This window comes from Microcebus murinus, chromosome 1, assembly GCF_040939455.1.
Source record: "Microcebus murinus isolate Inina chromosome 1, M.murinus_Inina_mat1.0, whole genome shotgun sequence".
NCBI classification, from domain to species: Eukaryota; Metazoa; Chordata; class Mammalia; order Primates; family Cheirogaleidae; genus Microcebus; species Microcebus murinus.
The window spans coordinates 10,802,019-10,823,121 of record NC_134104.1 but is presented as its reverse complement, the minus strand read 5'-3'; the positions used below and the strand labels follow the sequence as shown (position 1 = coordinate 10,823,121).

Below are 21,103 nucleotides of genomic sequence, written 5' to 3'. Positions count from 1 at the left end.
ATGATTTGGTTACTTTAGCATACCTAAAAACACCAGTTGATAACTTCTCCATCACATCTTTTAAGATACGTAGCTGGAAGGATTGTTAAGGTGCCAATGCAAAGGAGAGAGGATTAAATATTAATAAAACTGTTCAATAAGCTGAAGATGTTAGGCAAGTCACTTTTTCCCTGAAGTTTTACCCTCTTAGAGATTCAAAATGTTTAGTTACAGAAATTCTATAAGCTGTTGAGTTTACTTCTAAAACAGGGAAATGATTTGAGACAGCTGGTGGTGTAATTGAGCCTAAACTTCTAAGGGTAAATGGTAACAGCAGCAAGTCTACCACCTGTCCTAAGTGATGACCATCATTATCCCAATGGATGGTAATGGAATAGTGTCTAGTTTTCATTTCTACACTACATATGGCATTTTTATTTAAAATCAATTTTAGCATTTTTATCTTACTTTACATGTACATTTATTGACTAATGTGGTTGATGACAGGCTCGAAATTTATTTGCAGAAAAGTTTAATAAATGGTGTGTATGATATACAGCTGTCCCTTGGCATCCATAGGGGATTCATTCCGGGATCCCTGAGAATACCAATATCTGTGGATACTCAAGTCCCTTACTTACTTGACTTACTCAAATAAGACTTACTCAAGTCCCTTATCTATACCATAAAATGGTATAGATTTTGCATATAACCTATTCATACCCTCTTTAAATCATCTCTAGATTACTTATAATACCTAATGCAATGTAAATTCTATGTAGTTATTATACTATATTGTTTTCTTACTTGTATTATTTTTTGTTGTATTATTATTATTCTTTTGCTAGAGATGGACTGTCACTCTTTTACCCAGGCCTGAGTGCAATGGGATGATCACAGGTTACCGTAGCCTCAAACTCCTGCGCTTAAGCAATCCTCCAGCCTCAGCCTCCCAAGTAGATAGGACTACAGGTTATATTGTGTTTTTTTTGTTTTTTTTTTTTTTGAGACAGAGTCTCACTCTGTTGCCCGGACTAGAGTGCCATGTGTCAGCCTAGCTCACAGCAACCTCAAACTCCTGGGCTCAAGCAATCCTTCTGCCTCAGCCTCCCGAGTAGCTGGGACTACAGGCATGTGCCACCATGCCCGGCTAATTTTTTCTATATATTTTTAGTTGGCCAATTAATTTCTTTTCTATTTTTAGTAGAGACGGGGTCTCACTCTTGCTCAGACTGGTTTCGAACTCCTGACCTTGAGTGATCCTCCCGCCTCAGCCTCCCAGAAAGCTAGGATTACAGGCGTGAGCCACCTTGCCCAGCCTATATTGTTGTTTTTAATTGGTTTTATTTCCAAATATTTTTTTTTTTTTTTTTTTTTTGAGACAGAGTTTCGCTTTGTTGCCTAGGCTAGAGTGAGTGCCATGGCGTCAGCCTAGCTCACAGCAACCTCAATCTCCTGGGCTCAAGGGATCCTTCTGTCTCAGCCTCCCAAGTAGCTGGGACTACAGGCATGAGCCACCATGCCCGGCTAATTTTTTCTATATATATTAGTTGGCCAATTAGTTTCTTTCTATTTATAGTAGAGACGGGGTCTCGCTCTTGCTCAGGCTGGTTTTGAACTCCTGACCTCGAGCAATCCACCCGCCTCGGCCTCCCAGAGAGCTAGGATTACAGGCGTGAGCCACTGCGCCCGGCCAATTTCCAAATATTTTTGATCGTCGGTTGGTTGACTCTGTGTATGTGGAACCTGCAGATACAGAGGCCCAACTGTGTATCACTAACAAAATCAGAGAATGATATAAAAATTAAGAAAAAAATCTATCTTGGTAATTAACTGAAATTATAATATTGGGATAGAGAGTATATGTAAGCCAAATTATAATATTGGGATCAAGAGTCTAATACTGTAGAATTATTTATGGCTTAGAATCACACAGTAGGAAGTAGATGTCTAGGCAGCAACTAGCTCATGTATGAACTGACTGAGGGGGGTTTGTACAAGTGAGAACTAAAGTCCAATTCAGGATTTCAGAAAAAGCAAATTAGAAAATGTGATCATAAATCATTTTAAAGTTAAAAAAAAGGACCTAAGGAATATTACAATAATTCACTTATTCATATCTCTGCAAGTTCTCTTTCTACTTCTGTTAATGAACCTGCCATCTGTGTGTGTGTGTCTCTCTGTGTGTGTATCTATGTGTGAGAGAAAATATAGCGTATGTTTCCAATTTTGGAAAATTTAATATTAGTTCATAAACATATTCTGTTTCAACCTGGTCCAGGGATTTGTTAAATAGGTTAAAATCACTTTCTCATGGAGAGAGGGGATTTGAGATAATTAAGGTACACAATACACACCAAACAGTTTAGCTTCTAAAATGTAAGATTCAAAACATGCTAACTAATGTTACTTCGAATAGCTATATGGTGTTCTTTACTTTAGGAACTCATTATTCTTGATAATTAATGTTATTGGACATGTACATTTTTAAAAATGAAATTAAATAAAAATTCTTTTCAAAAGTTAAAAGTGTATTTTCCAAATTTAATAGGAAAATATTTAATAAGAAATAGTTTAGGCCAGGTGCGGTGGCTCACGCCTGTAATCCTAGCACTCTGGGAGGCCAAGGCGGGTGGATTGCTCAAGGTCAGGAGTTCGAAAACCAGTCTGAGCAAGAGCGAGACCCATCTCTACTATAAATAGAAAGAAATTAATTGGCCAACTAATATATAGAGAAAAACTTAGCCGGGCATGGTGGCGCATGCCTGTAGTCCCAGCTACTCGGGAGGCTGAGGCAGAAGGATTGCTTGATCCCAGGAATTTGAGATTGCTGTGAGCTAGGCTGATGCCACGGCAATCACTCTAGCCTGGACAACAAAGCGAGACTATGTCTGTCTCAAAACAAAAAAGAAAGAAAAGAAACAGTCTAAACTCATACATTTACTACATGAAGGGGTTTTGTTTTTTTATTTTATTTTATTTTTTGAGACAGGGTCTCACTCTGTTGTTGAAGCTAGAGTGCCAAGGCGTCAACTTAGCTCACAGCAACCTCAAACTCCTGGGTTCAAGCAATCCTTCTGCCTCAGCCTCATGAGTAGCTGGGACTACAGGCATGCGCCACCATGCCCGGCTAATTTCTTTTTTCCTATATATTTTTAGTTGGCCAATTAATTTTTTCTATATTTAGTAGAGAAAGGGTCTTGCTCTTGCTCAGGCTGGTTTCAAACTCCTGACCTTGAGCTATCTGCCTGCCTCAGCCTCCCAGAGTGCTAGGATTACAGGCATTAGCCACTGCACCTGGCCCATGAAGGGGTTTTGTAATCTCCTTAAAACACAACACATGCAGTATACTAATTACATATTACTATTTTAAAGCTTTGAATTAAGTATGTCATCCCTCTTAGAAAGGGCTGGCCTTTTTACATGTACATATACATATATAACTACATACATTTAACAAATGTGAATAAAGTATGATACTCAGTGGAAACAAATGTAAGGTATACAAATCTCTTTCTTCATACACATCTATACTCTATTAAATAATGAAGACTTATTTTTTATCCAATATATTAAAGTTTGTATCAAGTGTAGCTGCCTTTAAAATACTCATTTGAGAAATATGGCCAGGCACGGTGGCTCATGCCTGTAATCCTAGCACTCTGGAAGGCTGAGGCAGGAGGACTGCTTGAGCTCAGGAGTTCAACACCAGCCTGAGCAAGAGCAAGACCCCGTCTCTACTAAAAATAGAAAGAAATTAATTGGCCAACTAAAAACATATAGAAAAAATTAGCCGGCATGGTGGCATGTACCTGTAGTCCCAGCTACTTGGGAGGCTGAGGCAGGAGGATTGCTTGATCCCAGGAGTCTGAGGTTGCTGTGAGCTAGGCTGACACCACAGCACTGTAGCTTGGGCAACACAGGGAGACTCTGTCTCAAAAATAAAATAAAATACCCATTTGAAAATAAAAGGAATTCTTAAGGTAACCATGCTCTAAAGAGGTTCCGACTTTTCCTTTTAGAATTGTTTTTATATTCTCATAGGAAAACTTTTTATTACTTTTACCAAACTATAATGATTTGGCTTCACTTATCAGATCTATCTCTGAATGACTTCTGTTTTTAAAAATCATGAGGTGGGAGGATCACTTGAGATCAAGAGTTGGAGACCAGCCTGGGCAATACAGCAAGACCCCTTCTCTATAAAACAAAACATTAGCTGGGTGGGGTGGTGCATACCTATAGGCCCAGCTACTTGGGAAGCTTAGGCAAGAGGATCTCTTGAGCCCAAGAGTTGACAGTTACAGTGTTACAGTGAGCAATGACCCGGCTACTGCACGCTAGCCTGGGCAACAGAGCAAGACCCTGCCTCAGGAAAAAAAAAAAAAAAAAAAAAAAATCAAACCCATCCCCCCATCCTCATTTGTTGAAGATTTCTTAGCATTGGTATTTATAAAACATCCCACAAACTCTTTAATTTAGATAAATATTCTGAAATGTTTTGTTCAATGGCACCATCAAAGAAGTGTGCAACCACTCAAAGTGATGTGTAATTTCCATAATGTCAGTTGACAAACATAAAAAGAGAAAGTCATCCATGTATCTTATGACTTATCTCCTATTCAGAAAGGAGTGAGACTGCCTGGATGTGATTTCTGTTCTGCCATTTGCTGTGTTCTTGGACATATATTAACCTTTCTATGCTTCTGTTTCTTCACCTGTGAAATAAGGATAACGATAGTACTAACATCTAAAAAGGCTATTTTAATGTTTAAATGAATTAATACTTGCAAGGTACTTGGAACATTGTTTGGCATACTCAATAAAAGTTAACTGCTATTATTATTTCCTGTTATCATAATGAAAGAAATTATTAGTAGAGTACATGGTAAATTTCAAGTCAGAAACTGAAGTCAGCAGATAAAAAGGATATAAAGATATTTTCCCTGTTGTACATTTGACAGATTCCAAACTTCATCATTAAGGAAAGCTACCGTTGCTCCCTTGAGGAAAAGACAATGGCTGTCTGGAGGATCCAACTTGGATAGAATAAACAAAGACTGATCAATTACTGTGAGTTGAAGGATTGGTATCTTGAGACAGAAAAACTTCTATATAAATTAGACAACATCACAAACAATCATCATACAAACTTTAATTAATAACAACAGGTAAAGTATAATGTTTTCTTTTCTTTTCTTCTTTTGGAGACAGAGTCTTGCTGTGTTTCCCAGGCCAGAGTGCCATGTCATTAGCCTAGCTCACAGCAACCTCAAACTCCTGGGCTCAAGTATCCTCCTGCCTCAGCCTCCTGAGTAGCTGGGACTACAGGTGAGCGCCACCATGCCTGGCTAATTTTTTTCTATTTTTAGTTGTTTAGCTAACTTCTTTCTATTTTTATTAAAAAAAATTTTTTTTTTGAGACAGAGTCTCACTCTTTGCCTGGGCTAGAGTGCCATGGCGTCAGCCTAGCTCACTGCAACCTCAAATTCCTGGGCTCAAGCAATCCTTCTGCCTCAGCCACCCAAGTAGCTGGGACTACAGGCATGTGCCACCATGCCCAGCTAATTTTTTTCTATATATTTTTAGTTGGCCAATTAATTTCTATCTGTTTATAGTAGAGATGGGGTCTTACTCTTGCTCAGGCTGGTTTCAAACTCCTGACCTTAATGATCCTCCCGCCTCGGCCTTCCAGAGTGCTAGGATTACAGGTGTAAGCCACCACGCCCGGCCCTTTCTATTTTTGGTAGAGACAGGGTCTCATTCTTGCTGAGGCTGGTCTCGAACTCCTGATTTCAAGTGATCCTCCTGCCTTGGCCTCCCAGAGTACTAGGATTACAGGCGTGAGCCAGCATATTTCATGGTTCAAAATGATGAAATAGTGTGGTGATAAGTATATTGCAGAATCCTGGATTCATCTAGAATCCTGGTGATTAAGTGGCAGGGGTATGTGTCTTTTTTGGCTACTACTTACCAGTCACTTTCATGAGGATGTTAGAAAATCAATGCAGAATGACATATGAGAATTATGATATTTGAATATCAGCCATGATATAAATATTTAATTAGAATTCTGTTGAAAAACATAACTTTGGGAGATATCTATATATATATAATATAGTAGTTCTAATTTTAATAATTAGGAAATTGTGGTAATTTTATACAGAAATATTTTGCTAAGTATATGTCAGTATGGAAAAAAATGCTATTTGAAATGCCATTAAAAAACCCATAAGCCACTACTTCCAAATCATTAAATAAAATTATAATTCATTCTAGTTTAGAGAACTTCTCTATTAGGCAGTATTTCAACATTTTGGCCAACATGTACCTAAAATTTAAAAAATGCATTTCTTTAAACATAGAATATAATTCAAAATTTATACTAATTTAGCCATACCTTGCTTCAAAAAAGACTTTGGCATTATTGTTAATTATACTCCTTTTGTGTAATGGTAGTAATAGTAATGTTTTATTTTTCTGAAAATACCTGAAGGTTTTCTTCTGTTGTTACCCAATGGCCTCCAACACCAAGAAGTGTGATGATATCATGTTTATGTGGCAGTAGTTGTAATTTTACAGCTGGTTCATCATTTTTACTATACAATCTCACTTGTAAGGGAATAGTTAAAAAAGAAAGAGAGAAATATTTAATAATCTGACAGAAATTCATTCTTGAAATAATTTCTTTTTACTTTCTAAAATTTTTATTTACAAATTATTTAGAAACAAGGTCTTGCTATGTTACCCAGGCTAGCCTCCACTCAAGTGATTCTCCTACGTCAGCCTCCCACCATGCCCGGTTCTTTCTTTCTTTGTTTTTGCTTTTTGGAGACAGAGTTTTGCTCTGTTGTCAGAGTTAGAGTGCAGTGGTGTCGTTGTAGCTCACTGCAACCGTAAACTCCTGGGCTCAAGATCCTCCTGTCTCAGCCTTCCTAGTAGCTGGGACTACAGGTATGTGCCACCATGCCCAGCTAATTCTTCTATTTTTTGTAGAGAGGGGGTCTTGTTCTTGCTCAGGGTAGTCTCAAACTCCTGAGCTTAAGCAGTCCTCCAGGTTTGGCCCAGGCATGAGCCACTGTGCCCTGCCCTTCTTTTTTATTTAATTAATTAATTAATTAATTTTCAGAATATTACAGGGGTACACACATTTAGGTTACAAATATTGCCATATTTACTTTTTAAATGTAGGGATGAAGAAATATTTTTCTTAGAAAAAGGCAACATACAGTATATTAAGATACCTTAAAATATACTGTTTTCATTAAAACTGGTCATAAAATTTTCTCTAGATTTAATTATAAGTGAAATATATAAAGATAAATCTATCTTTATTTGAAAACCAGGCAAGGTAATATAACACTTAAGTCTGATATTTTAAATCATAGCATTGGTGGCTTAATATATTAGGATAAGTTGATTTCTGATTAAAGAACTCATAGGCTCAGATAGTCAATATTAGTCAGGCTCAGTGGCCTGTGCCTATAGTCCCACCCAATTGGGAGGCTGAGGCAGGAGGGTTGTTTGAGCCCAGAAGTTTGAGACCAAAGACAATCAAGATACTTTAACATAATTATTGAAATGTTCATTTGAAAAAAATTATGTCACTGAAGTGTATGTTTATTTTTACTGAAAGATTTTTCTCTGGTTTGATCTCAAATGTTGGAAATACTGGTTTTAAAAAGAAATCACACATGACAGTCATAGCCATATTTATGTATTCTTCTCATGTTAGAAGATAAAACCCAACAGTATAAATACAAGTACTTTGCAGCCTTATAAAACCATCCTTTAGGAGGGATGGTATTACCTAAGTATTTCAAAGTAGGTATTAAATAGATATTGGTTAAACTAAAAAAGTTCAAGAAAAGTGAAACTGGAACAAACATTGTACATTTTCAAGATAGAGGCTGTAGAAGTCAATCATCCAGTAGAAGGCAGCCATACAAAGCGTTTCTGCTGACTGAATAAGCATCTGGATGATAATGTATATTATCTGGGAATCACTAAAGATCATGTTCATAGGTTTCTTTGTAGAGATATGTCATCTGTTACTTGAACTGTAATGCCTATGCTTTAAAAGGCAAGAATGTTCTCTCTTCCAGAGAGACAGTGCTTACAATGGGAGTAAAGTGAAGAAGCTCCACTTAAGTAAGCCTTTAGTTAAAAACAAAACCCAAAACTAAACATCCAAATTAATAAATGCATTAATAATTATTCCCTGGTTATCTTTGTTCTGAAATTCATTCAAACTAAAAAAAATTACACAGTCTACTGATTTCATAAGGTACCAACCTCCAGCATCTAGGACAATATCTACTCCCAGGCCACCTGTTTCTTCCAAACAGCTTTCAGCAACGTGGACTTTCCCATTAGATACATCAATCACTCTGGCTGTAAAGGACAAGAAATAAGGCAGCTGTGTTGTTCTCTATGTGATTGATATAAAAAAAATCAAGAAAAAAGAAAAAGAAAACCAAATAAATATTCTCTGAAATATTTATTAAGCAAAATAATATTTATTAATAAATATTTATTAAGCAAGTTAAGCAATTCAAAGAAGTACTGATTTTAAAGAGGAAAAAGTCAATTCAAATGATACTTTTTCTCATCTAACCCGGTATTGGTAAGCATCAATCTAAACAAAGGGACTAGTAAATTCAATAAAATAAAAATATGAACATTTTGTGGATAAAGTGATCCAAGGCTGATCTTTTGACACAGAGGAGTATTCTCTGTACCTACAGGATATGTAGTGAGAACTGAGAACCTGAAAACACGGGTACATATATATTAAGACATGAATTGGAAGATTAAGCAGTTTCTTTCATTCTTTTTTTTCTGGTGCACCATTCCTGGAGGTACTGCAATACCAGGTTGATGTAAAGAGTGGACAGAGCAAGCTCCTATTGCAGCTCCCCGTTCCAAAAATCCATTTAATAAATTGTCCTCAGATAGAGGATGTATAGATATTAAACTGATAAGAACAGATAATACACTTGATCTTAGCCAAAAGGCCGAGAAGCAATAAGCAGTTTCTTGAGTATGTTCATATTTCATAGCATTTAGAGCTAAAAAGTACAAAAATATACAGATGTTTCATAATTTACGGTGGGCCTATATCCCATAGTTAATGCATTCCTGAGCTGAAAACGCATTTAATACTCCAAGAAACCCATTGTAAAGTCAAAAAATCTAAGTAGAAATATTTGTAAGTCAGGAATCTTCTGTATTGATGCAATATGGTAATTATCTACCAGAGGCTGTTTAATCCATTCTCAGTCCTAGAATTGCCTCCTACTTCCCCCCTTGTTTCCTCAAATGAAGAAAAATCCTGAAAGTAAGGAAAAGAAACATTATGATTTTTAGCAGTAAGTGAAAATTAAACTAATTTTAACTGGCTGCTTTAAATTAATAAAAGAATTATATTAATAGAATAGAAATTATTAAGAGAATTAAAAAATTCTCAGTTTTGAATTGGCAAATGAAGACATATGTTTATATTTCATTTTTGTATCTCTTAACATCTTTGCGTTGAAGAGAATTCTTCTCAGTGTTGCTCAGATTAGAAGTGCAGTCCCATAGTAATCTAGGATTTGGGGGAGGGGAGAGGAGGAAGCCACAAGGGAAAGGGGACTGAAGAAATCTAGGAGGGGCAGAATTAAGCAATAAGAAACATTTCCCTTCAACAAGACTTTTTGTGATCTTTTTCTGCATTCTATTTTCAAATCTCTTCTATTGCCCTTTTTCTCCTTTCTCCAGCCCCTGCATTATCTTCCTTCCATTTCTTGGTTATCTCTACACAGAAGCATAATGTAACAATGGAAATAACATAGGCTATGATGTTAGACAGGCCTGGGTTCAAATCTCCTTCCAGTCCTTTTCTTAGTTGTATATCCTTGGACATGCTAGTTAAATTCTCTGAGATACTGTTTCCTGGTCGGCCAATCCAGGGTTATTAAGGACTTCAGGACGTTAACATCCATATTAGCACTCAATGAACATTACTTTCCTTCCTGCTTGCCCTTCACCTAATACTCTGTTCCTTCTTTTTGCTCATCAGCTGATAGTTTTTCTGTTTCTATCTTTCTCTTTTCCTTGTTCACTATTTTCAGTTTCTACTTTCTTCCTCTGCTCCATATTCACTGCTGTTTGGATAGGTTCCATCTTTTCAAGAGCTCACCAGCCTCCACCATGTCCTGATCATCATAAACTATATGCTTTTTTGTTTGTTTGTTTGTTATGTTTTTTGAGACAATCTCACTCTGTTGCCCAGGCTAGAGTGCCATGGCATCAGCCTAGCTCATAGCAACCTCAAACTCCTGGGCTTAAGCAATCCTTCTGCCTCAGCCTCCTGAGTAGCTAGGACTACAGGCATATGCCACTATGCCCAGCTAATTTTTTCTATATATATTTTTAGTTGTCCAGATAATTTCTTTCTATTTTTAGTAGAGACGGGGTCTCACTCTTGCGAGGCTGGTCTTGAACTCCTGACCTCGAGTGCTACTCCCGCCTTGGCCTCCCAGAGTGCTAGAATTATAGGCAGGAGCCACTGCGCCCAGTCATAAACTATATGTTTTGATGACCTGTGTTTCTGTGTAAGTGGATCATCTCCCTTCCTACTCTATCACAGAAAATAGACATTAGAGCCATATTACAGGGTAAAAGAGGCTGAGAAATATACAAAGTGGTACAAAATATATTGATTTATTGACTAAAACCAAAGGAGCATTAGGTATTTCTAAATTGTGTCAAAGTTTACATAATTCAAACTTGGATAAGTTGTTGATGACAACGGGAAAAAGAAAAAGAAACATTAAAACAGGTAGGTTTAAAAAACTTAAATAATTAAAATGAAAATTATTGCTTAAGTAAATCTGGACTCGGCCACAGATACTAAGTGCATTTTAATATTGACTTTCATTTATGACTTTGTACTTTATTTTACAAGTGCAGTTTTTAAGGTGATTTCTCTTTATAATTATGTTTTTAAAGTCTGCTGAGTAATATTACTCACCTATAGAAGGCCTAAGTCTTTCAAGGAACTGCTTGTCTTCAAGGCTGCATGCTGTTGAAATCACTTTGGCTCCCCTATGGTGTGCTAACTGAATAGCTATTGTACCAAATGCCTGTGTGGAAAAAAATATACAATGGGTTTATAGTTATAGGGTAGATGCCATATCTAATTTATTGTATAGATTGTTTAATAAAGTGTATTCTTTATTGTTACTTTAGTATATTTTTAAATGTTATGTAATAGGAAAAGAGAAAAAATACAGATAAGTTTAGTAGGAGAAATCTTTGATTGACTTTCTTCTTCAGAAGAAATGATGGAAAAGCTGCACAAGTCACATGCTCTCACCCATAATCTGACCACAACACATGATTTCAAGGATGGAGGACCACATCCAGACATGTGGCTTGGAAAGAGAAGAATGGGCCTTAAGGGCCTTGTCAGCATGATGGTCTAAGCTAATTATATAGTTCATATGGGAGTCTAGCTACCTTTCTTTGAAGATCAAAGCACTTCAAAAGCTTCATCCTATTTCGGACCCGTGGGGTAAGTTCGGGGAAACATTACTATCCTGATGTTGGACATTAGGCTGAAGCCAATGCCGAAGACAGCTCTGCCTTTTCTTCAAAGAAAAGCAGGGAAGAAAGCACTTTCATCAAAAGCCAGATAAAAAATAAAACTATAAATTCATCTCAACATTTTTAGAATATAATACTTCTACGTATTTTAGTGTTGCCTTGAACTATTTTTTGGATGATACATGTGATACGTTTAAATGAGCACATTTTGATCTTGTATGTGATCCATCTATAAAATGCCAACACTTTATTAACAAAACTGTAAGCGTAGGAAATATGACTCAAAACTGGTAGAAAGTTCTGGACTATGGACTTCAAAGACTCATGAGCTATTTCAGGCTTTGTATAATAGGAATGAATAAAAATGGTTTATCTGCTTTAATATACTAGCAGATTGAAAGTAATAAGAAACTAATTGCAGTAAATCTAACGTTTATCTCCTATTGCTACAAGCTGTTTACTATAACAAAATGGGAAGTTGATAAAGAAATCAGTGAGTAAGCTATCAGCAAGGAATTATACTAGCTAATTTCTAAATTCCCTAAGCTTACTGTATGTTGGTCTATTTCTGAATAGCATTAGCACCTACACTTGCTCCATCCATGATCAGCACTGATTTTCCAGGAGAGAGATGAGAAAGATAATGCAGAGCTGTATAGGCTCGTACTCCATCCCGAATAGTTCCAGCTGCTTCTGTCCAGGTAACCTTTTCTGGTTTATGAACTACCACAAAGAACGAGAGGAAACAATCTGTTAGCAAGTCCCATTAGTCCTGACTCCTGGATCTATTTCTCTCCATCTCTATTACCACCAACGCCCTGATCTAAGCCCTACTATTCTCTCTCACCCACATTATGGTTTCCCTATTTCCATTATGGTCCATACATAATCCATTCTCTACACAGAACCAGTGTGTGTCTATTTTTTAAAACTTTTTAACTGTGAAACAAAACACATGCAGAAAAGTACACAAAACATAATGTACAGCTGGATACATAAATAAAAAGTGAATGTGCAAGTCACCACTATCCTGGTAGAAAAGAACACAGCCATCACCCCAGCATCCTTTTCTCTCCCCACCAGAGGTCGCTACCATTCTAACTCAATTTCTTATTTGTCTTTATAGTTTATCACTAAAGTTTGCATTCCTAAATAATACAATTCAGTTTTGCTTAAGTTTTGAACTTTATTTACATAGAATCGTACATACCATATGCTTTCTTTAATGTTTTTAAGACATCTTTTTTGTGTGTGAGGCTGCTGCAGTGCTTTCATTTTTGTTGTTCTACAGTATTTTACTATATGGAAAACACCTTCATTTGCTTGTCCATTGTTCAACCAATGAACACTTTTGTTGTCTCTAGTTTCTGGCAGTTACAAGCCATGCTACTAAGAACAATCTTGTATAAAAGATATTGTTACACTATGCATGTTCTTCCCTAGGATATTTAATTTGGAGTGAAAATCCCAGGGTATATGACCTTTGATTTAACTACACACTTCCAAAGTAGCTGTACCAACTTACTCTCCCACAGCAGTGTCCTATTGCTGTAAACCCTTGATATCATCAGATTTATAAATTTTTACCTATCATGTAGGTATGTAATGGTTTCTCACTGTGGTTTTAATTTACTTTTCCCTGTCTACTAATGAGGTTGAGCACCTTTCTGAGTTTACTGGCCATCTGAAATTCCTTTTGTGAAGTGACTATTCAAGTCTATCAATTTTTCTATTATTTTGTCTTTTACTTATTGATTTATAGGAATTCTTTATATATTCTAGATGAGTCATTTGTTTATATACTGTAAATATTATTTTCAACTTTATACCTTCTCTTTTTAATCACTTTAACAGTGTCTTTATTTTTTTAGAGACAGAGACTTGCTCTGTTGTACAGACTGGAGTGCAGTGGCATGCACGATCATAGCTCACTGTAATCTCCAATTCCTGGGCTCACGTGATCCCCCTGCTGCAGTCTCTGGGGTAGCTGGGACTACAGGAACACACCACCATGCCCGGTTAAATTTTTTTTTTCGAATTTTTTGTAGAGATGAGGTCTCACTATGTTGCCTAGGTTTGTCTCAAACTCCTGGGCTCAAGGGACCCTCCTGCCTAGGCTTCCCAAAGTGCTGGGACTACAGGTGTCAGCTGCTGCATGTGGCCTACCAGCATCTTTGAGAGCAAATCCTAACCACTAGACCACCAGGGAGCGACCTAAGAGTGTCTTTGAAAAACAGAAGTGGTGGCCAGGCACAGTGGCTCACGGCTGCAATCCTAGCACTTTGGGAGGCTCAGGCGAGAGGACCACTTCAGACCAGGAGTTGGAGGTTATAGTGAGCTATGATTGCACTACTGCACTCCAACCTCGATGACAGAGCAAGACTCTGTCTCTTAAAAACAAAAAAAGTGTCAGAATATTTAAAAACCATAAATATATAAATAATATACTAATACTTCTCTACTTAAAATTCCTCAATAGTAGCTTTCCATTGCACCTGAATCAAAATACAAAGTCCTAATATAGTTTACAAAGCTCTACATGATCTGACCATTAAACTATTATTCCATAATAGGCTTCACTATTTAATTTTGATTTTGTGTTTATGTTGTACACTGATGTGATTCTTTTTCACAGTACAAGAAATTCTTTCTCATTTTCAACTTTACAATCAACTTTATAAAACTTTTATAGTCTTTACTAGCTCTTTCAAATATATTTCCTCTAATAGCAATAGATTCACAAGGACTAACCACAGGACTAAGTAGAGTGTCACCACTGTAGTTAGCAACAAACTAGTGCTATCTACTGGGGAAGCAGAGCATTCAAGGATACATGTTGAAAATATTCAGGGGGACAAGCAGGGGACTAAAACAGTAAAAACACATTAAGAACCAAGTGATAGCACATACAGTACTTTATTCCTTATAAAACTCTTTACGATAGCTATTCTTCTAATTTTACTGATTATGAAATGGACTTAAGGATAATAAACCTATTTGTCTAAGGTCATATAGCTCCTAGGGTGAATGTATGTCTACTCTAATGGGGTATGCTTAATCTACATATGATTTACTTATTGGCCTCTTTGGGGGAATATTTGCCATCATAAGAATTTGAAGTGTCATATTTTAATAAAAAAATCAGTCACGCAGTCCTTAAAAAATGCTAACTGCAATAAAACTACATTTAAGATTTCAAAGGTTCTAAAATTGAATGGTTAGATGTGGGTTAATGTTAAGATCCTTGCTTTTGTGTTTTGGTGCTCAACAGGTATTTAATATGTTATAAAAACTAAACAAATAGAGCGAGCCACATGTAGATCAATAATAACAGTTTATTGGAAACCAAGAATTTTCATTTCTTTCTAGCTTAGGTCAAAAGGAATAAAAGAACACTAAAAATGTGTGCCAAATTTTGAATGAAAAATAAAATTATTTTTATATTTGACAGAATGGCTTAAGAATTGAAAGCACAGGCCAGGCATGGTGGTTCACACCTGTAATCCTAGCACTCTGGGAGGCTGAGGCAGGAGGATTGCTTGAGCTCAGGAGTTCTTTGAGTCCAGCTTGAGCAAGAGTGAGACCCCATCTCTATTAAAAATAGAAAAAATTAGCTGGGTGTGGTGGCACATGCCTGTAGTCCCAGCTACTCAGGAGGCTGAGGCAAAAGGATCGTATGAGCCGAGGAGTTTGAGGTTGCTGTGAGCTAGGCTAATGCTATGGCACTCTAGCCAGGGCAACCGAGTGAAACTCTGTCTCCAAAAAAAGAAAAAGAAAAAAAAAAGAATTGAAAATACAAAAGAAAGACTTTCTCTATTTTTTAACTCTATTGTCAATGTTGTACAATACGATTAACTACACATTTGGGGGGCTGTTCCTAGATCTTTGGTTTGGCGAAAGAAAACACTTATTTGAGTTGAAGGTGACTGAGTGCTAAGCTCTCATTAAACAATCACCAGACAAAGAATTAACAGGAAGTAAAACAGAGTTGTAGTAAACTGAAAAATCTCCCCTGCAGTTTCAGGGAACATACTGATATGATTCTCTCTTTCACAATATGTTGGAGCTATGACAGAGCTTAGAGGTTACCTAATTCAGGGTTCTCATTTATAGATGTAGTTCGTGTGCCTAGGATCTTGCCTAAAGATGCCACTGTTAACGGTCATTGTTTTTTTTAATTGTAAATTGACAATTTATAATTGTATAAATTTATAGGGTACAAAGTGATGCTATGATTCATGAATACAAGGTGGAATAATTAAATCAAACTAGTTAACATATCTATCACCTCAAATAATTAACTTTTTTTGTGGTGAGAATGTTTGGAATTTATGCTCTTAGCAACTTTGAAATGTACAATACTCTAATATTAACTATATTCACCACACTGTACAATAGAACTAAAACATTCCTCCTGCCTGAGATTTTGTGGTCTTTGACCACCATCGCTTCATTCTTCCTATCCCCCAGCCTCTGTAACCACCATTCTACTCTCTGCTTCTATTAGTTTGCTTTTTTTTTTGTTTTTTTTTTTGAGACAGAGTCTCGCTTTGTTGCCTAGGCTAGAATGAGTGCCGTGGCGTCAACCTAGCTCACAGCAACCTCAATCTCCTGGCTCAAGCAATCCTTCTGCCTCAGCCTCCCGAGTAGCTGGGACTACAGGCATGCGCCACCATGCCCAGCTAATTTATATATATATATATATATATATATATATATATATATTAGTTGGCCAATTAATTTCTTTCTATTTATAGTAGAGACGGGGGTCTCGCTCTTGCTCAGGCTGGTTTCGAACTCCTGACCTCGAGCAATCCGCCCGCCTCGGCCTCCCAGAGAGCTAGGATTACAGGTGTGAGCCACCACGCCTGGCCTGTTTGATTGTTTTAGATTCCACATATAAGTGAGAAATGTGGTATTTGTTTTTCTGTGCCTGGCTTATTTCACTTAGCATAATGTAGCCCTATTCCATCCATGTCATCACAAATGACAAAATTTCCTGCTTTTTAAAGGTTGAATAGTATTCCACTATGTATATATGCCATATTTTCTTTGTCCATTCATCTGTTGATAGACACTTAGGTTGCTCCCATAACTTCTCTATGGTGAATAGTGTTACCATGAATATGGGAGTGCAGACATCTCTTTGACAAACTGATTTCAAATCTTCTGGGTAAATACACAGAAGTGGGATGGCTGGGTCATATGGTAATTCTATCTTTAGTTTTTTGAAAAACCTCCATATAGTTTTTCCATAATAGCTGCACTAATTTACATTCCCACCAGCAGTGTACAAGAGTTCCCTTTTCTTCATATCCTTGCCAATGCTCATCTTTCATCTTTTTGATAATAGCCATTCTGATGGGTGTCAGATGATATCTCATTGTGGATTTTTTTATTTTTTTGAGACAAGGTCTCACTCTGTTACCCAGGCTGGAGTGCAGTGACTGGCTCATAGCACATTGCAACCTTAACTCCTCCCACCTCAGCTTCCTGAGTAGCTAGGACTACAGGTGTAAGCCACTATGCTCAGCTAATAATTTTAAATATTTTGTAGAGATGATGTCTTGCTATGTTGTTCAGGCTGGTCATTGTGGTTTTAATTTGCATTTCCCTAATTATTAGTGATACTGAGAATTTTTTCATGTATCTGTTGGCCATTTGTATCTCTTCTTTTTAAAATTGTCTATTCAGGTCTCTTGTCCATTTTTTAATTGGGCTTTCTGTTTTCTTGCTATTGAGTCATTTGAGATCTTTTTTTTTTTTTTGAGACAGAGTCTCACTTTGTTGCCCAGGCTAGAGTGAGTGCCGTGGTGTCAGCCTAGCTCACAGCAACCTCAAACTCCTGGGCTCAAGCAATCCTCCTGTCTCAGCCTCCCGAGTAGCTGGGACTACAGGCATGCGCCACCATGCCCAGCTAATTTTTTTTTTTTTGTATATATTTTTAGTTGGCCAATTAATTTCTTTCCCTTTATAGTAGAGACGGGGTCTCGCTCTTGCTCAGGCTGGTTTCGAACTCCTGACCTCGAGCAATCCGCCCGCCTCAGCCTCCCAGAGAGCTAGGATTACAGGCGTGAGCCACCACGCCCGGCCTGAGATCTTTATATATTGTTAATATTAACCTCTTATTGGATATATAGCTTGCAAATATTTTCTCTTAATCTGTAGGCTGTCTCTGCACAATGTTGTTTTCTTCATTGTGCTAGGGGTCATTCTTAAAGTACTTCTTTTAAAGAAACATTTTATTGTGTTTTCTTTTTCAAGGAATATTTTCAATTATTTACTCTATATACTTTGTTGGATTTTTGGACTATCAACCATCCACCTGATTTACAAATAAATTAGAAAAATAAAAAGTCATTTGTGTGGTTTGTCTTCCTTAGCTTAAACTTTATAGCTAGGAAACTGATGCTCCAATTTGCTCTTCTCCTTCTGGTTCACGTTATAATTCTCCAGTGTTCAGCAATGCCTAAATAAATGGACCTTGTTTTATTGTTTTAAATAGTTCATCTTCTATAGCAGTTTAGTTTAGGTTACTTCATCAAAACTCAAGCCTGGGAAACCAAACTAAAGGTTTTAGTTGACTCCAAATTCACAAAGTTATCAAAAGAACAGAGCTTAGAGCCATCATCCAACGAAACTCTAGGGCCAAAAATAGGACCGTTTCCTGTAAAAGAGCCAGTGGTAGTACTCAATTTTCATACTGTACAATACCAAAATAGCTATGGGCCAGGCATGGCAGCTCACGCCTGTAATCCTAGCACTTTGGGAGGCCGAGGCAAGAGGATCACTTGAGGTCAGGAGTTGAAGACCAGCCTGAGCAAGAGCAAGACCCTGTCTCTACTAAAAACAGAAAAATTAGCTGGGCATGGTGATATACACCTGTAGATCCAGCTACTTGGGAGGCTGAGGCAGGAGGATCATTTGACCCCAGGAGTTTGAGGTTGCTGTGAGCTAGGCTGACACCACGACACTCTCCTCTGGGCAACAAAGTGAGACTCTGTTTCCAAAAAAAAAAAAAATTAGCTATGGATTAGAGATTTTCACTGCATGGTATTTGAAAGAAATCTTTATCTTTCAAAACAAGACACATACTTGGCTTCATTTCTAGCCTTATTATACATATAAATAGGCATAGGCCTCAGATTTCTAGAAAAGTATCTTGAAAATTAATTTTTAATCAAATAATATAGTATTACTTGTAAATTTTAGACACAGCAAATGTCATTAATTTAAATAAGAATTACTTAAGGCCGGGCGCTGTGGCTCACGCCTGTAATCCTAGCTCTTGGGAGGCCGAGGCGGGCGGATTGCTCGAGGTCAGGAGTTCAAAACCAGCCTGAGCGAGACCCCGTCTCTACTATAAATAGAAAGAAATTAATTGGCCAACTGATATATATATATATAAAATTAGCCGGGCATGGTGGCGCATGCCTGTAGTCCCAGCTACCCGGGAGGCTGAGGCAGAAGGATCACTCGAGCCCAGGAGTTTGAGGTTGCTGTGAGCTAGGCTGACGCCACGGCACTCACTCTAGCCCGGGCAACAAAGCGAGACTCTGTCTCAAAAAAAAAAAAAAGAATTACTTAAAATTTATAATTTCATAAATAAAATACCAAAGATTTGCTAGCCTAACTCAAGTTGCCATATAGATTTAATTGAATAAGTTTAGTATTTTGGTAGAACAAAATCCAAATTGGCCTGTCCCCAAAAGGTCTGATTAGAGATTGTATTACTGAAGAAAAAAGCTCAAAAAAATTTAATTAAATAGCTCAAGAACACAAAAGAAAATATTTTGACCTTATAGATATGGTATGAAGAACAACATAATGAATTCAGCATAAGAAATATACACTGGCAGTACTAGTGCATCTGCTCTGATCAGAACCCCCTTCCTTGCTCACAAAGGTAGCCTCCATCTAACTTTGCATTCTCTGCCTTTTCTTTATATCTTTAAGTAATATATGCTTAATTTTGTATGCTTTTGAACTTTATATAAATAAATGTTATCAGACTATATTCTTCTGCAACTTCCTTTTTTCACTCAATCCTGTTTGTGAGATTCATTGATGTTGATATGCTTAGCTCTTATTTATTCACTTTCACTGCTGAGTAGAAATTCATTCTATAAATATCTTTAGTTATTTATTCTCCTGGTGATGGACATTTGGGCTGTTTCCAATTTTTTTCACTTTACAAATCATGCTGCTATGAACTCTTTTTTTTTTTTTTTTTTTTTTTTTTGAGACAGAGTCTTGCTTTGTTGTCCAGGCTAGAGTGAGTGCTGTGGCGTCAGCCTAGCTCACAGCAACCTCAAACTCCTGGGCTCGAGTGATCCTTCTGCCTCAGCCTCCCGAGTAGCTGGGACTACAGGCATGCACCACCATGCCCGGCTAATTTTTTTTATATATATATCAGTTGGCCAATTAATTTCTTTCTATTTATAGTAGAGACGGGGTCTCGCTCTTGCTCAGGCTGGTTTTGAACTCCTGACCTTGAGCAATCCGCCCGCCTCGGCCTCCCAAGAGCTAGGATTACAGGCGTGAGCCACAGCGCCCGGCCTGCTATGAACTCTTGTGCAGTATATCTCCTGGTGCACATCAAGTTTCTGTAGGGTACATAACTATGAGTAGAATTATTGGTCTGGGATATATACACCATTACCTTTATTAGATAATGCTAGTGTTTTGATCATATTTGTACCAACTTATACTCCAATGCACCAAAGGTTCCATTGCTCCATATCCTTGCCAACATTTGGGGTAGTAAGACTTTTTAACTTTTGTCATCTAGAAGGTATATAATGGTATCTCTAATGGTTTTAAGTTGCTTTTCCCTGATTACTTAGGAGATGTAGCATCTTTTTACTGTGGTTTCATGAAGTACATGTGTGTATATATATTTTTTAATTTAAATATTAAAAAAGTAAATTACTGTAAGAAAAATTAGAAATAAACATTTCAGTTAAACTGAATAGTTGTCAAAAGATAATTAGTATTAGAAACCAAAGATGAATGTTCTTGATCTTTTCCTTTCTCAGACTCTACATGTATTACCTAGATTTTGTATATATTTTGTTTCAACCAAGAGTAAGAAATTTAAAATTTCTGATTAGAGATAATTTCAGAGCCAAGAGAGAAAACACTTTTCAAAGATCCTGCCATAAGCAGTGTCAGTAAAGCTTAAAGGTCTATATATTACTTAATCTGAATATGAATTTTATGAATACTAATTATAAGCTAGAAGTATTCACATGAACAGCCAACAGTTGTTTATTATGTATATTACCAGTTAATGGTTATTTATTAAGTATACCACTCAGGGTAGAGTCAAAGAAATTAAAATGTTATTAAATACCATATATCAGTGAAGTAAGACTTATATGAGTTCCGAAAGACTAAATTGTCACCTACCCAAGTAGTGCTCATGTACTCTAACAACTTCACAAAGTCCAGGGTCTTCAGAATCCAGGGGCAAAATTCCTAAAAATTAAAACAAGAAATTTAAGGGAAATGGGGCCAAAATAAATTCATT

General features: G+C 36.9%; 1 protein-coding gene and 1 non-coding gene across 7 annotated transcripts in view; both read right to left on the bottom strand.

Annotated features, from left to right (window-relative positions):
* CRYZL1 (crystallin zeta like 1) overlaps nt 1-21,103 on the bottom strand; it is a 40,923-nt gene that overhangs the window by 1,041 nt on the left and 18,779 nt on the right. For 3 of the 6 annotated variants that reach the window (XM_012747033.3, XM_012747032.2, XM_076000438.1), the window contains 7 exons: nt 20,983-21,051; nt 12,161-12,294; nt 10,997-11,108; nt 8,275-8,373; nt 6,470-6,591; nt 4,913-5,018; nt 24-69 (listed from right to left, as the gene is read on the bottom strand). In XM_012747033.3, the coding sequence (XP_012602487.2) occupies nt 24-69; nt 4,913-5,018; nt 6,470-6,591; nt 8,275-8,373; nt 10,997-11,108; nt 12,161-12,294; nt 20,983-21,051 (688 nt within the window). Of the gene's footprint in view, nt 1-23; nt 74-4,912; nt 5,019-6,469; nt 6,592-8,274; nt 8,374-10,996; nt 11,109-12,160; nt 12,295-20,982; nt 21,052-21,103 lie in introns of all 6 variants that reach the window. The other 3 variants (XM_012747034.2, XM_076000437.1, XM_012747035.3) reach the window with 3 other exon arrangements.
* On the bottom strand, nt 8,819-9,008 carry LOC142874842 (U2 spliceosomal RNA). Its single transcript, XR_012922436.1, has one exon. It is a non-coding gene; the product is annotated as a U2 spliceosomal RNA (small nuclear RNA).